Here is a 12,517-nt window from a genome sequence, read left to right as displayed (position 1 = left end):
CCCGCCTGGGCCGCCCCGCCCAGCCCAAAAGGCCCAAAAATCCAGCCAAAGAGGCTGCCAGTCCCCCCTCTGCACCCCCACACTGCAAGAGCTTGGTGAAGCCACCACAGGAGGCTGTGGAAGAGAAACCTGGCCTGGGGGCTGGGGGACCTGAGCATCCCCAGCCCCACCAGCACATCCTGAGGAGCCTGGTCCGGCTGTCGCTGGTGGCACTGGCAGAGCAGAGCCCCACTGGGGAGTTCGTCATGGAGTCACCTCCCGTGCAGGTAGGAGCTGCCCCGTGTGCTGCTGCTGGAGGTCTGGACACTCCCCTGTCCCCCCCACCCAGTCCTTCTTCACCCAGGTCTTGCCCACCTTGGGGTGGTGGGAACACTCAGCCTGATGGTCTTGGGTTGGTCTCTTCTGCCAGCCCTGGGCAGAGGTGCCCCAGGGGTTGGGGCTGTGGAGGATGGAGCCCACCAGGAGCAGGGTCTCCCTGTGCCCACCAGGAGCAGGGTCTCCCTATACCCACCAGGATGCCCTGGGAACTGGGTAGAGAAAGGGTGTGTGCCAGGGGGAAGGGGACAAATCCAGTGGTCACTGCCCAGGGGAAGGTGTGGGGATGGGGGAAGGGAGGGGGCAAGGTGAGCTGCAGGGGCCCTTGTTTTCCTACCCCATGGGGATGCTGAACCATCTGCAGCAGGAGGAAGTGCTATAAAAAGGCTGGGGAAGGGGATGATGGGTGGTTGGAGGGGACATCCTGGCAGGAAGCAGCTTGAGTGGCCACCACCAGGGCTCAACAGGCTTTTCCTGCCTTGCAGCAAATCTCCCAGCTGCTCTCCTTGCTGCACCAGGGCCAGTTCCAGCCCAAAACCAACCACAGGGGAAACAAGTACACGGCCAAGAACGGCAGCAGGTAGGTCAGCAGCTCCAGCCCTGGAGCTCCAACTCTGCTTCAGCCTCACTGGCCCCCAAAAGCCTCCAAGGGCAGGAGACACCGGGGCAGCAGACACACAAGGTAAAACCTTGTCATCTGTTTTGTGGACCTGACTTGGGGGAGGAAGGTCCTCCCTTCAGGAGTGGCTGGGCTCCTCTGGTCATGCCTCCCCACTGGTACCCAGCTGCTTTCTCCAGGACAAGAGGAAATGCTCTCAAGTTGCTCCAGGGGAGGTTTGGATCAGATATTAGGAGAAATTTCCTCACTGAAAGGGTCATCAAACACTGTCCGGGCTGCCCAGGGGTGTGGTGGTTGAATCACCATCCCTGGGGGTGTTTAAAAGCTGTGTAGATGACGTGCTGGGGGACATGGTTTAGCTCTGGACTTAGCTGAGTTGGATTAGTGTTAGGTTATGGTTGGACTCAGTGATCTTAAAGGTCCATTCTGTGACTCTGTGGTAGGGCTGCTCTTTGCCTCCTTCCCAGGGCACATTTGGTAGCTCCTTGCATACCTACCTGAGCTCCCTCACAGCCATGAACCATCTGCCCATCCTTGCTAGAGGAACACCAGTGTGTCCATGTGTGATGAAAAGGTGTCCTCATGAGCACAGAGGGTCCAGCTCTGGAGGCACCAGCACAAGGATGAGTTTTTTCACAGCTCTGGGTACTTCCTTAGAGATGCTGTTGCCTGTTGATATGAGTTCGGGGCATCTGTCCCCAGGCCAGGAGATAAACTAAGGGTGGGAAGGGCTGAGATATCCCCACTGTGTTCTGAAGATGTTCCCAGTGACAAACTTTATGGCTTTCCCATTAAATTGGGCTGTTCACATCTCTGGGTGAACCCCCCGGAGGGTGCCAGCGCTTCACCACTGCCCAGGCCATGGGCAGACACAGCCATCACTGCCTTTCTCATCATCATCTCCATCTGCTGAGGTTGGAGAGGGAGGAAGAGCTGCTCTGGGGCAGGGTTGGGCTCTGATGCTTCTCTCCTGGCCCTGCTCATGGGCAGCTCCAGAATCCAGAGGGAAGAGCCAGCAGCTCCTTGACTGCTCCCTGCAGGAGGATAAAACCTCTCTCGGGCAAGAAACGTGGAGCAGCCCCACATGCAGCCCAGTTCCCAGAGGGTCTGTGGAACCTCCTGATCATGTGTTGTGGTTTTTCAAATGAAAACCCATAAAGCTCCTTAACTGGTGGGGCCTCCAAGGGCTGTGCCTGCGGGGCTGTGCGCAGGAAGGACGCCTGAGCCCTGGCGCTGGGTCATTCTGGGGGTGGGGGATGAGGACAAGCACCTTCAACCTGATGTTTGGGGCAGGGTGGTGCTGGTGCTGAGGTGTGACCTGAGTTTTGTCCCCGGGGCAGGGCTGGGGGGCTGGACATGGATGGTCTGAGCACCAAGGACAGTGGGCACGGGGAGAGCGAGGCCGAGGACCGCGACTCCGACTGCGGCTTTGAGCTCTCTGTCCAGCAGCTGGTGGGAGAGGAGCTGGAGACCCTCCTGGAGCCACAGGCAGGTGAGGTGGCCTCACTGCTGGGAGCACCCTGGGGCTGCTGCGGGGTGGTTCAGTGGTGAGGTCTCTTTAAATAACACACTGAGGCCATTCAGAAGAGAAAACTGGCTGGGCTGCAGCAAGCAGGGGACACGTCTCCTAGGGTGGCTCTGATGCTTGGGGCAGCATCTATGGAGCATCCTGTGCTGTTGGGACCAGGCAGTTTACAGCAAAGGGACTTGCTGAGCTTCATGTTGGATTTTGGTCATGTGTTTAATCTTGGTAGGTCTCTCCTCCCATGGATGTATGTGCTGTTGTTGAGGTCACCTGAGAGGTCGAACCTCTGTTGCTGTGTGTGGGTGAAGTCCATTTTAACAATGCCCTGTGTGACCTGCTTCCCATGCTGACCTGAGACCCTTCATTTCATGGTCTATGTAGAGTGAGAAAGGTGAAGAGGTGCCCTTGTTGAGCCCCTCATGATGGAGTAGATCCTTTGAGCCCCGTTATGCTCCTTTTTTCCTACCAGGCTGAACTAGTCCCATCTCCTGTGATTACTGGTGCATCTTTACTGAGGTGTGGTGACCAGAATAGGATACATCTACACTGTATAAAGAGGTCTTCTGGTGGCATGAGGTCTTCTGGCTTGTTCTTCAAGGGCAAGGGGCAACAGGCACAAACTGGAGCACAGGAGGGTCAAGTTAAACATAAGGGAAAACCTCTTTCCTGTGAGGGTGACAGAGCCCTGGGACAGGCTGCCCAGAGAGGCTGTGGAGTCTCCTCTGGAGACATTCCCAACCTGTCTGGATGTTCCTGTGGGATCCTGCTCTGGCAGGGGGGGTGGACTCGATCTTCAGAGGTCCCTTCCAACCCTAACAACTCTATGACTAAATGACCTTCCTTTGTGAGGAAGATTCTTTATTCCTACCCTCCCTTTCTGGCCTTTAACACTTGTTAAAAGAACCTGATAGAACCTGGTTGTGAATTCAGGGCCAGCTCAGGAGCCCTGTGAGCCTGGTTGCTGCTCTTCTGCAAGCTGAGGTGTCCCCTGCCAAGCAGGGCTCTTCATCTACCTCTTCCAAAGACACCAACACATTTGCAAACTGCAGTTCCCTGCTTAACTAACACCACCTCAGCCCCTGCCCAAGTAGCAGCTGCTCAGTTATCTGCTGAGTCTCCCAGATAGTGATTTTTATGGATTTGCCCACCCCAGATCCACAGATTTAGAACCTCATGCCACAACTTCTACCTCCCCTTCCTCTGCTCCCATACTCATTTGAAGCAGTAGTTAACAAACAGCAGTTAATAAACCAAGCAATTTAATATCTGAGTTCCTACAGCACTCCAGGGTGAACACCATCTGGGCCTGACATTTTCTGCATGTTCCTTTTATTGATTTGTTCTGAAAAAAAACCCAAACCCTTCTCCTGGCATTTCAATTTGCAAGAGTTGGGCTGACTCATGTCCTGTAGCAGAAATGTCTTTGTGGAGCCTCTGAGCTCCTCCACAGGATGAAGAGCTCCTGGAGGTTTGCTGTTTCATGCCAGAGTTGGGCATTTTTCTGTGCTCTTTCTTTAGAGGGAGAACCAGGCTGCTTTTCTCCATTTGCTTCTTGCTCTTTTTTATTCTAGGAAGGAGCAAAGGAAGGAAAGGCTGGGTGAAATGAGAGCTCCAAAGCTGTTTTGGGTTTCCAGGCCCTGTAGCCAAGAGCAGGGAGTGAAGAGGCTGCTCCATCCCATGGGTGACCTGCCACACACTGTCCCAGCAAAGGGACTGGTGGGCTTGTGGTTTCATGCTGGGCTGGCAATTAAACTAATGGCAGATGCTCTCTATTAAACCCTAATTATAAGGGAGAGAGGCTTAGGGGTTGGAAACTGCAGTGCCCTGCTTTGAGAGAACAGGGGTGAGGAGAAAGAATGAAAAAATGTGCAAATTTGTAGAAGAGACTTAATTGAAAAGTAGAAGTACTAGGAAGAAAGTTCTTTCGCTCCTGGCTCCAACCAGGACAACCTGCTCAGCAGATCTGTTTGCACTGAGGCCTGTTCAGACAGTGGCATCTTAGAAAACCAGTGTTAGAGGCAGGCATGTCCATCAGGTGCCATCTCCCTTGCTCCTTGGATCTGCTAGGAAAAAGCCCTTGTTTGCCAAATTGCTGGAATGGCAGGGAGCAGGGGCAGTGCAGGCTGGAGGGGCTCCCTGCCCCCAGCAGTACTGGACATGGCAGCAGAGCTTGCCCTGCCCCAGTGCTCACCAGCCCCCTAAGCCAGGAGCCCAGACCTTCCTGAAAAGGCCCAGAGCTGCTGGGCTCCTTCCTCCTCTCCCCAACACAAACAGAGAAGTGGACTTTACATCCTGAGAGGGAGGAAGGAAGCCTTGCCTGTGCCCCCGAGTGTGGGACCAGCTCGCTGAGCCTGTCTGGGCCTTTGTGCTCTTCACAGTGGGGAGAACTGAGCAAATAATCAGTCCCAGCAGCTCAGGGGTGTTTATGCTGGGAGCCCCAGGGGAACTCTCAGCACTGTGACCACCTACTGCCCTGCCAGAGAAACCAGGCTCACAGCAGCAGTTGAGAGACAGAACTTTTATTGATTATAAAAACACCCCTCCCCCCTTGCTGAAACACCATTAAAAGAAGGCAGTGAAGAGTCATTAAAGGAAAGATTATAAGGTTTCATGGGCACAGGAGCCTCAGCCCGAGCAGTTTGCTGCTGTGCCCTGCTCCAGAGTTGCAGCATGGAAACATTCAGGGAATGCAATGGCTTCTTGGAGGCTGGGGAGGAGAAAACTGTGGATGTTTCAGAGCAAAAATAGGGGATTTCAGCTTGGGAGATCCCTTCGGGACCAGTCACTGTGACTGAAAGAAAATACTGAGACTGTAGAAAGAAATCCTGGAAGTTTAGCAACACAAAAGAGTTTTGAGGCTTCAGCTGAAACAAAAATCAAAGTGATGTGTCTGTCCTTCTCTCCCTGCCAGGTCTGAATCCCAGTCCCTCACCCCCTTCCCACCCCAGGACACAGTTGTTTTTTTGAGAGAAAAAGGCCTCATTCTGTAGTTGGCTGAGGAAGGAGAATTGTCTCAGGGACAGACCCAGATTGAGGACCACATGTCCATCATCTTCTGGAAGCAGCAGAAGTGCAGGAGTCTGCAGACCCTCCTTTGGGAGGTCACTCTAAGTCAGAGCCACAGAATTATAACAAGGACACCAGCTCTTGCCCTCAGACTGGGACTGCTGTGGGGTGTTTTGCTCCCAGATCCAAGCGATTTGGTTTGTTGCTGTCTGACTCTCTAAGTGTTTCCCAAACCTGGTGGTTGCTCCGGAGCTCCCTGTGGTTCTTGGTTACCCTGTGGGAATGGAGCAACGTGGGGTTGTGCATCACCTGCCCCAGCCTTGTTTACCAACTGCAAAGCTCAGCCTTCAAAACAAGGACCCCATTTCCTTTCCCGCTGTCTGATGAGGAAGCTATTCCAGGCTCACCCTGCTATGGGGTCCTTCCTTTTCTTTCCAGCTTATGTTTACTCGTGGACAGTTATAATCACTTCTTCTTTTGCCAACACTATTTTAAGCATAAAGATTTCCTTTGTTGGTGCTTATCTCATCAGCATGTTGCAGTCTGATCTCCAGGGAGCACTAGCTTCCTTAGGCTGAGCAATCCCTACCTCTTTGGGTCATGGAAGCCTGGATTCACCCCTGGTTTCATCTCAATAGTTTTCTCTGCACTGCTGCCATTTTAGCTCCTCTCCCCCACAGATGGATAATCAACTTTGTATGTAATATTCCTAATCAGGTCTCACCAGACCTAGTAACAACACCACAGATGTGTCTTCAGGCCAAAAGGGAATACCTTGACCAGCACACTGTGTGATTTCCTTTGCTCATTTTTGGGGTAGAATCACATTAGTAGCACATTAAAGAGCCTGCAGCCAACACCCCCACACCAGGCTCCCGCTGCTCCTCATCTGCTTCCAATTGATGAACAACTACTTTATAGCTCCCTGTTTTTGCTACTAGTCTTCAACCACCCAGCTGTGCATTTTACAAGCCAGAATTTCATTCTACTTCTGTTATTTTCACAATAACCCATTTCTTTCCAGTCCCAGAAGGCCTGCTTAGCAGCAACTTCCCACCCTAGATTGCCCCTGAAGGGAAGTCCACCACTGACCTTTCTTCTGTCCAATACTTCCTCCTTGAAAGCCTTTCCATTGTCCTCTCCCCTTCAGCCAGTCCTGAGCCTTCACTTTCTCTGACTTTGCTAACACTTTTAACAAAGCACTACCTGAGGCTGCAGCAGATGAGAAAGCAAAGTGAGCTGAATTGTTATTATAGAAAAACAAAACAAAAATCCCAGTTGTTTTAAAGCAGTTCTACCTTGTTTGGTTGGGTTTGTTGCTTGATTTAAGCTGTTGGTTTGAATGCTGGTAGCTTATCTCTAGACCTGTTTACAATCAGTGCTCTCAGAGCTGAGTTCAGGAAGTCTCTGGGTTTTTTTTTTTCCTTCTCTCTCCCGTGGTCTCCTCTAGCCCACCTCTCATTGACAGTTCTTTTCACTCCCTCCAGAGCTAGCCCTCAAGAGGCTGACTGCTGCTGACCCAGCCTGGGTGGCTCGACTCTCCTTGCCCCTCACCAGCAGCTACAAGGACAACATCTTCTCCCCCGACTCTCTTCATTTACCTCAAGATGAGGAAGCTGCCAGGCAGGAGAAACCAAGGACCTTTGAGACCTTTGGCAAAGGTGCTGGGGCTGACTCCAATACTGCTGGGACAAGACTGGCCAGCACTTTCCTTTCAGAGATGAGCACCCTCTTTGAAATGATTTTGTCCCAGAAGGTCCAAGTTCACAACGAAACGGGCTCGGGGCTTCTCCGGCAGCTGTCGGCACGTGGGAAGAGCCTTGGGCTGGAGGACTGTGCTCCTGCTCTGTAGGCAGCTTGGTGGCTGTGAGGAGGAGATCAGAGTCAGATCAAGCTTTCGGTGTTAGGGGGGCACACGTGGGCTTTAACAGGGTCACTGTACCCTCTGTGTCTGGACTGATCATGACAGGCACATTTCTCCCTTACATTCCATGACTCATTTCACCTTCCCTCCTACCTGCCTCTTCTTGCCTTCCTGACTCTCCTCCTCTTTCACCCTCATCTTTCACCTCACCATCATGCTCACCCAACAGGAGGAGGGTCCTTTCCTCCCAGGGCAGGCTGATCAAGGGGCGTGTTGCTAGATCAACCACAACACCATCAGCTACATCCCCATGCTCACAGACTACACCAGGGATGATGAAATATCACTCATGGACTTCACAAGGTGCTGTGGAGTTGGGTTCCAGGATCTCAGTTCTTATTTAAATAAACCAGTTTTTTTCTAACAGCATCATCTCTGGAACAAGGTGCTCTGCAGATGACATCATGATGTATCTGCAGAAAGCCTGAAATGGCAACTCTGAAAAGGAGCTTTTGCCTGTTGTCTCCTTTCAGCTTTTGTGGTTCTATCACCGTGAACTTGACATCCTGTAAAACGCCCCAAAAATCAGCACTGCTGCTCTGGCAACTCTGCTATGGCTGCCTTAGGTGCCCATAATTTCCTTCTCCATGCTTTCTTTAAAGGCCATTGGATTCTGGCGTGCAGTCCTTCCCCAGAAGCAGACAGCAGATGGTTGGAGTCTGCCAAAGGTAACCTGGGAAAAGGGAAGCGTGAAAACACTGTTTTGAAATATTCAGCTTCAACCATATTCTGGGCTTTCACTTTGATCTGGATGTATGTGAGCTGTAAGATAATTTTATGATAATAATAGCTGTAGGAAAACCAAGCTACAGCTCTCAGGGAGAAGGACACAGGTGGTGTTAACCATAGGGCTTTGCACTCCCAGAGACTGGAAGGACAGCAGGGCCACCAGCAGCTGGAGTGCACATGTAGGCTCTTCTGGATTGTGCCCATGTAGGGCCCTTCTGTACCACAGCCTGTGCCTTCCAGCTAGGCTATTAAACACCAGAACAAGTCTGGGAGAGGCTGGCAAAGTGGCTGTACAGCTGGGAGTGGGGGTGAGCCATCCCCTCTCTGCTGGCAGTGCCCCACTCACTGTAGTGCTGGGCACACACTGCTTGCTTTCCTTCACTATCTTTGCATTACAAACACTCCACTCCTTTCTCCACAGAATCCACAGCTCTCAACACAGGTTTCTCCAAGTCTAATCTCATGGTTTGGGTCATCATGCCTTTGGGTGGTAGTTTTAGTTTTCATTTTACTGTCAAGTTTATAGAATCCCAGAATGGTTTGGGTTGGAAGGGACCTTCAAGATCATCCAGATCCAACCCCCTGCATGGGCAGGGACACCTCCCACCAGCCCAGGTTGCTCCAAGCCCCATCCAACCTGCCCTTCAACACCCCCAGGGATGGGGCAGCCACAGCTTCCCTGGGCAACCTGGGCCAGGCTCTCACCACCCTCACAGCAAAGAATTTCCTCCTAATGTGTCACCTAAATTTCCCCTTTTCCACTTTTCAGCCATTCCCTCATGTCCTCTCCCTCCCTGCCCTTGTCAAAAGTCCCTCCCCAGCTTCCTTGTAGGTCACACTGAAGAAGAACAGGCAGCACAAGCCAGCAGACATGATCCTGGAGCATCTCAAGAGTTTCCTATTTGTGCTCCTTTCCCATGCAGCTAGAGGGGACAGGGGCCTGCACTATGCACACACACACATCCACTTGCCACAGACAATCACACAGATCATTTAAAGCAGGGTAAATGAAAGAGTTCTCCCTTTCTGTTCCTTTTGGGACCAAATGGCAAAAGCAACTGAGGAAGACTTCCCCAGGTAGACTTTGTAATATCCAAACTATCCACTGCTGGAGTCACCCAGTCCTTTACTGATGTCCCCATTTCTGGCAGTGAACTAGATAGAGGGGTCTGCCCCAGCCTTCTGATAGAGACCTCTTGCTGCTTTGTTTCAGAAACAAAACAGGCTCCTGCACCAAAACAATGACATCCAGCCTGAGATGCAGCTGTGCAAACCACCAGGGTGGCTGGGAGGAGAGGCATCCCTACAGGATTCCTCTGCATCCTGGGAATGCACACAGAGGACACACAGACACAGCACAACCTCGTCCTCTGGAAGTCACTTTTGATGTGCCTGTGAAAGGACAAACTTTGCACAAAAATACACCATAAGGAGCAGATTGAAAAGGAGACAAATTTCTCTCTCTTGGTTCAATTTCCTGATCCTGCAAACTGCTTTCAACCCCCACTCCCCATCCCTCAATCCTTGCCCCCCTCCTGTCCTGAGGAATGCGTAAGCATGATGTGGATTATCACAGAATAGGAAATCCACCCGAGGAATTTCCTGCTAATTGTATCCTGCTTGATAAAGGAAATGGTCTAAGAAAGCTTGGTCTGAGGAGAGAGAGAACCGACTAGGAGAACAATCAATCAGATGTGTTAAGCTCTGGCTGTGCCCCTCCCTTGCTGAATGGAGCCCACAGCAAGTTCAGGATGGGGCCATTGCCTTTGTTTTCCAGAGCCTGACACAAAGCACCAGAGCACCGTGGCTACAGGAAGCTGGATAGTTTGTCCAGATGCCCTTGAACCAGTTTAAACTGGTGGACAAATGTCTATTTCCGGATTCAGCTGCCCCAGTGGAAGAAATGATCATCCCAGCTGCCTGCTGCTGCCTGCTGGGAGCATCCCTCACCCACTGCAGGGGAGAGAGCTGCTGTGCTTGACAAACATGTCAAGTATAAATTTTAAAGCAAACCTTGCTCATTGTAACCCAAAGGGGTGCACCCATGGGAGCAGCTCCCTGCCAGAGCTGAAGGAAAAACAACCTGGGCAAGGGCACTGATGGTGGTGCAGAATGGCAGAGGACAGCTTCAGTCTCACCTGCACAGCTGGATCCATAAGCTACATCCCACAAAAAGCCTCATAATCAGAATTCACTCTCTGGCTTGCACAGGTTTGAAAGCAGATTCAGCTGCCTCCATAGCAATGCAGAGACCCAGCCCAGCTTGTGCTGGTAGAAGAACCACTGTGGGAACAGCCAGCCTTGAGGGGAGGTCCAATTGCCTCTGAGGGTGCAGGCCAGGCCCAGCACAGGGTCTGCTGGCAACATCATCATGTGGTGGCTTGTAAACCTTGACCACATGCAAGATGTGCAGGGCTACTGGAATTACCGCCCCCAATCATATCACTATGGGAGTTCATAGGAAACTGTAGCAGCATAAGAAAGGTCTTTGTCTGGGAAGGTAGAGGGCCAGAAGACATGGTGCTGGAGGAGATGTCACAAGGTTTGTCCTAAGAACCTTGGTATTTAAAAATGGCTCCTGCTCCACGAACAGAAAGCTGTGAACTCCCTGCCAGCCTGCTTGCAGCTCCACATAGACTGAGGAGGGCTGCTGTCCCTCCTCCTGCTGGTGTCACTCACCTGCTGGTGTCACTCCCCTGCTGGTCTAGTACCAGCAGAGGTGGGGCTCCAAGCACTGCAGTTCCCGTGGGGTTGCCCTGTTCCCGAGGGCATGGCTCCATCCTGCACTGCTGAGCACCATCATGTGGAGTCCATCTGCACTCCAGGAGTGGGGCAGGGAGAGGGGGGATTGTCTGGGCTGAGTGGCCTGGTGACCTGCAGGAACATGGTCCACAGCCCAGAAACAGGGGCTGGAGGAAGAGGCTCTTATTCCAGGAGAGAATAGAGGCTTTGTTTTCACATCTGAAAGTACATGAAACCAGGATATTAATGACACATCACACTATGGGAAACAGCTGGTAAGAAGTGGAAACAACTGAGGAAGAACTGCTCTGGAGACAGGCTGAGAGAGTTGGGGGTGTTCAGCCTGGAGAAGAGAAGACTCTGGGGAGACATTAGAGAGAACCTTCCAAAACCTAAAGAGAACCTACATGAAAGATCGGGAGGTACTTTTCACCAGAGAGCAGAGTGGTGGGACAAGGGGTAATGGTTTTAAACTGAAAGAGGGGAGATTTAGATCAGACATCAGGAAGAAATTCTTCACCATGAAGGTAGGAAGGCGCTGGAATAGGTTGCCCAGGGAGGTTGTTGATGCCCCCTCCCTGGAGGTGTTGAAGGGCTTGTGCAGCCTGGTCTGGTGGGAGGTGTCCCTGCTCAGAGCAGGGAGCTTGGAACCTGATGATCTTGAAGGTCCCTTCCTACCTTCACCATTCTATGATTCTATGAAGAAAAGTGCTCTTTCTTCTTGCCAAGGCTCTGCCCTACCTTTCCTCTGGCAATATGGGCTCTGCTTTTATGCAGTCACTCCCCTCCTACAGCCCCCCACCCTCATCCCCCTGCCCCTGGTACCTTCCAGCTCCGCTTCCAACAGGCGAAGTCTCTCCTGAGCGTTGGGGTTCCCTGCAGCAGCTGATTGCTGGTAGTGCCTCAGAGCTTCTGCCAGGTTCTGCTGCACTCCAAGGCCCTTCTCATAGCAAACACCCACGTGGTACCTGCTTTGGGCATCCTAGCCACAGGAGAAAGCACAGCAATCAGCTCCACACCAGGAAGAAGTGAGGACAGCACATGAAAGGAGAATGGAGAGTCTTTAACACCTTCTTTAGAGCTTACTGCTCTATCTTTGGTCACCTCCTTGAATGTTTACTCCTGTCCCTCAGACCCCATCTTCAGTAATATAGATCCTTTTCTGAGCACAGAAAGGCAGAATTTTTTTTAGAATCATAGAATGGTTTGGGTGGGAAGGGACCTTAAATATCATCTAGTTCCAACCCCCTGCATGGGCAGGGACACCTCCCACCAGCCCAGGCTGCTTCAAGCCCCATCCAACCTGCCCTTCAACACTGCCAGGGATGGGGCAGCCACAGCTTCCCTGGGCAACCTGGGCCAGGCTCTCACCATCCTCACAGCAAAGAATTTCTTCCTAATGTCTCACCTAAATCTCCCCTCTTCCCAGCTGTCTCTTGACTCAGCTCCTACATATCCCTTTCCAATTAAATTCACCAATTTCCCTGTGACATCCAGGTCTGCGTCATGGGAACAAAGGAACTCCTGTCTCTGCAGAGCATCCCAATTGTCTCGGGTCAGAGCCAACAGGACCTGGGCAGCCTTGACTGCACCCACATCCTGATGACGCCCAAACTCTGAGTACGCCCTGAGGTTCCTACCACAGTTCACGAGAAGT

At 52.0% G+C, this 12,517-nt stretch overlaps 1 protein-coding gene across 1 annotated transcript in view; it reads left to right on the top strand.

The window, feature by feature from the left end:
• Positions 1 to 7,317, top strand: part of PCDH12 (protocadherin 12) — a 10,970-nt gene extending 3,653 nt beyond the window's left edge. The window contains exons 3-6 of the mRNA XM_009999951.1: positions 124 to 266; positions 801 to 895; positions 2,275 to 2,426; positions 6,953 to 7,317. Coding sequence (XP_009998253.1) covers positions 124 to 266; positions 801 to 895; positions 2,275 to 2,426; positions 6,953 to 7,317 — 755 coding nt within the window. The remainder of the gene's footprint in view (positions 1 to 123; positions 267 to 800; positions 896 to 2,274; positions 2,427 to 6,952) is intronic.
• Positions 7,318 to 12,517: the final 5,200 nt, after the last annotated feature.

The sequence above is a fragment of the Chaetura pelagica genome, unplaced genomic scaffold (genome assembly GCF_000747805.2).
Source record: "Chaetura pelagica isolate M959 unplaced genomic scaffold, ChaPel_1.0 scaffold296, whole genome shotgun sequence".
In the NCBI taxonomy this organism is placed as follows: domain Eukaryota; kingdom Metazoa; phylum Chordata; class Aves; order Apodiformes; family Apodidae; genus Chaetura; species Chaetura pelagica.
The sequence above is the reverse complement of the archived record's forward strand: the minus strand, read 5'-3'. Positions and strand labels throughout refer to the sequence as shown.